Source organism: Littorina saxatilis, linkage group LG10 (assembly GCF_037325665.1).
Source record: "Littorina saxatilis isolate snail1 linkage group LG10, US_GU_Lsax_2.0, whole genome shotgun sequence".
Taxonomy (NCBI): Eukaryota; Metazoa; Mollusca; class Gastropoda; order Littorinimorpha; family Littorinidae; genus Littorina; species Littorina saxatilis.
In genome coordinates this window covers 37,043,949-37,048,495 of record NC_090254.1, presented here as the reverse complement: position 1 = coordinate 37,048,495, position 4,547 = coordinate 37,043,949, and the positions used below count along the sequence as shown (strand labels likewise).

The window sequence follows — 4,547 nt, the reverse complement described above, 5'->3', positions numbered from 1 at the left end:
GACCGGTCAGATACTAGGTCACGGATCATATCAGATATAAACCGTCAAAGTTCACACGAAGCATAAGTCTCAATAAAACCATACCTTGTCATTCCGGATCACGAGCATGTTATACACTGTATTGTTCACTCATATGTAGACACACTTATTTCCTCACTTAGCTGTTAACGAATACGTAGGAGAGTCCTCAAACCAGCCGTCAGTCGTCCGCCATCTTTCCCCCTACACTACACCCTTCACCCCAATCTATCCCTATTCTATTCATTGCCACTCCGAGTCGGTCTTTCGATCAATCATTACACCGACAGCATCTTGCATGCAAAATTCATCGACAATTTTGACTAAGATAAGTTCATTGTACCAGAAGTGTTTGTCTGGCTGTCTACTTACAAGATCTCTGTGTCGACGTGCTGTAAATGTAACGTTTTGCTTTGTCAATAATCAAACGTTCCAATAACCTACAACTCTTGTGTTTTTAAAACTCTGAATGTTGGAACGTTAGCACTATACCTGTTTTGGGATTTCTGACTCTGCAGGAAGAGTGCGAAACCATGGGGGCTGGGCTGGTAGAGATCGACTCCGAGGAAGAGAACACCTTTGTCTTCACCATGGTGGCTGCTACAGGAGGTCAGATCGATAATACACTCTTTGCATTACACACGTACACATAGACAAAGAAAGAGGACAGGCAGAGAGAGAGATACACACACACATGCACATAAGAACACACACACGCGCTCGCTCGCACAGACATAAACATGCATAAACACGGCATACACACACACACACACACACAAAAACACACACACACACACACACAAACACACACACACACACACACACACTCCAACAAGAACTTTTAAATGTTAATATGTAGTCTTAAAATGGAGGGAGTCTTAAAATGGAGGGAGTCTTAAAACGGAGGGAGTCTTAAAACGGAGGAGTCTTAAAATGGAGGGAGTCTTAAAATGGAGGGAGTCTTAAAATGGAGGGAGTCTTAAAATGGAGGGAGTCTTAAAACGGAGGGAGTCTATGGAGGAGACTTAAAATGGAGGGAGTCTTAAAACGGAGGGAGTCTTAAAATGGAGGGAGTCTTAAAACGGAGGGAGTCTTAAAATGGAGGGAGTCTTAAAACGGAGGGAGTCTTAAAACGGAGGGAGTCTTAATGGAGGGAGTCTTAAAATGGAGGGAGTCTTAAAACGGAGGGAGTCTTAAAATGGAGGGAGTCTTAAAACGGTGAGAGTCTTGAAATGGAGGAGTCTTAAAATGGAGGAGTCTTAAAATGGAGGTGAATGTACAAAGCTTCAAAAGAAAAGTTAAAAATGCGTGGTCTAAAAATGGAGGATGTCTTAAAAGGGGGGCTCCATTGTATTAACATTAAAATACATGTACACCACAGGAGCTTGTATCAAAGCGCCGATCGATTATTTTGAACTCTTTCATCCTTACTTGTACTGAATAGTAGTAGTAAGGATACAGTAAGGAAGGATGAAGGAGTAAATAATAATCGACCGGCGCTTTGATACAAGCTCCTGTGGTGCTAACTAATACCTTTGATAAATATGTGACGTCAGTCGTGCAAGCGTGGCTGGGACTCAGTGACGTAGGAACGGAGGGGCTCTTCCTTCTCCCCTCCGGCCAGGCTCCTACCTTCATCAAGTGGCACCAAGGGGAACCCAACGACGCCGGGGGAAGGGAGGACTGCGCAACGTTCTGGGCGGACAAACCGGACCACCCTGAACGCTGGTACGACGCTCGATGCGACAAACATTATCCCTTTGTTTGTGAACAACACGGTCTGTTCTGAGACGTTTCACAAATGCAATTATTTTTTTAATATCTAATCCATGTTGATGTTAAGAGTGCTGATGCTGAGGAGAGAAAGAGTGCGGAGTTAGAGGAGAGAGAAACATATAAACAAATGAAAATAAACCAGTTTGTTTGTTTGTTCGTTCATGGGCTGTGTAACTGCTTCTGATCCGCTGGTGTTGTTGTTGTATGGAAGCCTCATTGTTTGGTGTATGCTGGTAATGCCTCGGTCTCACATATACGATTTTTCGGAAGTGTCGGGGATAGTTAAGTCGGCTAGGTTGGAAGTGTCGGATGCAAATTCGGCTCCAAATTTCACTCCCGACCTGTCCTTACGACTTATCCGACCATGTAGCCGACAAGCAGACGACAACCACCCGACTTTAGGGCCGACAAATCCGACATGTGTCCAGACACTTCCGACTGCAGTAACGACAATTCCGACTGCAGTTACGACAGGCCCGGCTGAAAAACTTCCGAACAATAGCCGACTCTCACGATCAGTGTAACGACTAAACCGACTAGCTAACGACTGTCCTAACGACAAATCAGACTGCCCTTACGACTAATCCGAACGAAACTATGCTACCGACAAATTCGACCACCCTTACGAGTCTTCCGACTACCGTTACGACTAATCAGAATCGCCTTACGACTAAACCGACACCTTTACGACAACCACCCGACAAATTTCTATTCGTCTGAGTCGGGAGGCTCTTCCGACTGTTTTGAAAATTTCAAAACAGTCTGAAGGGCCTTCCGAACTAACCGACTTTTCAACCGAACAAAATTGCTAATTCTCACGAACTCTCCGACCTCTTCCGACTTCCAGCCGACTACCTAAAGTCGGGTGACATTCGTAGATGTGAGACCGAGGCATAACGTTCACACTCTCACCGACACACAGACTCATTGTTGGTCTAGTCCCTTTTAATTTGGTGACGGTAGAGAGAGAGAGGTGAAAACTGGGCAAAACAAAAAACCCACATATAAGCCCTACAGAATTTCAACTATTAACTTAAACACATATTTAACACATATTTCTTGCTTATTAACTGAAGAGAAACAAGTCGCGTAAGGCGAAAATACAACATTTAGTCAAGTAGCTGTCGAACTCACAGAATGAAACTCAACGCAATGCAACGCAGCAAGACCGTATACTCGTAGCATCGTCAGTCCACCGCTCATGGCAAAGGCAGTGAAATTGACAAGAAGAGCGGGGTAGTAGTTGCGCTGAGAAGGATAGCACGCTTTTCTGTACCTCTCTTCGTTTTAACTTTCTGAGCGTGTTTTTAATCGAAACATATCATATCTATATGTTTTTGGAATCAGGAACCGACAAGGAATAAGATGAAAGTGTTTTTAAATTGATTTGGACAATTTAATTTTGATAATAATTTTTATATGTGTAATTTTCAGAGCTTGTTTTTAATCCAAATATAACATATTTATATGTTTTTGGAATCAGAAAATGATAAAGAATAAGATGAACGTAAATTTAAATCGTTTTATAAAAAATTTTTTTTTTTTTTTACAATTTTCAGATTTTTAATGACCAAACTCACTCATTAGTTTTTAAGCCACCAAATTGAAATGCAATACCAAACCCCGGCCTTCGTCGAAGATTGCTTGGCCAAAATTTCAATCAATTTAATTGAAAAATGAGGGTGTGACAGTGCCGCCTCAACTTTTACAAAAAGCCGGATATGACGTCATAAAAGACATCTATCAAAAAATGAAAAAAACGTCTGGGGATTTCATACCCAGGAACTCTCATGTCAAATTTCATAAAGATCGGTCCAGTAGTTTAGTCTTAATCGCTCTACACACACACACAGACTAGACAGACACACACACACACACACACACACACACCACGACCCTCGTCTCGATTCCCCCCTCTATGTTAAAACATTTAGTCAAAACTTGACTAAATGTAAAAAGGGTAGAGCGAATGAAAAGGGAAAAGAAGAGAGAGAAACATGAAAGAGACACAGAGCGGGGATATAGCTCAGTTGGTAGCGCGCTGGATTTGTATTCAGTTAGCCGCTGTCAGCGTGAGTTCGATCCCAGGTTCGGCAGAAATTTATTTCACAGAGTCAACTTTGTGTGCAGACTCTCTTCGGTGTCCGAACCTCCCCCCGTGTACACTACATTGGGTGTGCACGTTAAAGATCCCACGATTGACAAAAGGGTCTTTCCTGGCAAAATTGCTTAGGCACAGTTAATAATTGTCTACCTATACCCGTGTGACTTGGAATAATATGCCGTGAAAGGTAAATATATGCGCCGAAATGGCTGCAATCTACTGGCCGTATAAAATTTCATCTCACACGGCATCACTGCAGAGCGCCTAGAACTGTACCCACGGAATATGCGCGATATAAGACTCATTGATTGATTGATTGATTGATTGAATGAGAAAGAAGGCGAGAAAGAGCGGAGATCTGGAGAGAAGTAGAAGTAAACAAGGAAACAAAGGAAGGAAGAGAGAGAGAGAGAGAGATAGAGAGAGAGAGAGAGAGAGAGAGAGAGAGAGAGAGAAAGAGAGAGAGAGAGACAGAGACAGAGACAGAGAGACAGAGAGAGAGAGAGAAACGAACAGACCGACAGACGGAGAGAGAGACAGACAAACCAATAAAAGAAGACAAAGTCAGACAGACAAACAGAATGGAGAGAAAGAACGACAAATGGAAGAAACCGTGAGCATACACATCAATTAATACGATATTTCTCAT

General features: G+C 42.7%; 1 protein-coding gene across 1 annotated transcript; it reads left to right on the top strand.

Moving 5' to 3' along the window:
* The first annotated feature begins 551 nt into the window (after nucleotides 1–551).
* Nucleotides 552–1,807, top strand: LOC138977854 (lectin-like). The gene is made up of 2 exons (XM_070350461.1): nucleotides 552–627; nucleotides 1,575–1,807. Exons 1-2 carry the CDS (start codon nucleotides 552–554, stop codon nucleotides 1,805–1,807), a joined length of 309 nt encoding a protein of 102 aa, XP_070206562.1.
* The last annotated feature ends 2,740 nt before the right edge of the window (nucleotides 1,808–4,547 follow it).

Excerpts from the sequence above, each read along its gene's own strand:
- LOC138977854 (XM_070350461.1), top strand. The coding sequence starts at position 552 with ATGGGGGCTGGGCTGGTAGAGATCGACTCCGAGGAAGAGAACACCTTT. Across the intron at positions 628-1,574 it reads CATGGTGGCTGCTACAGGAG|TCGTGCAAGCGTGGCTGGGA; the intron begins GTCAGATCGATA and ends ATGTGACGTCAG.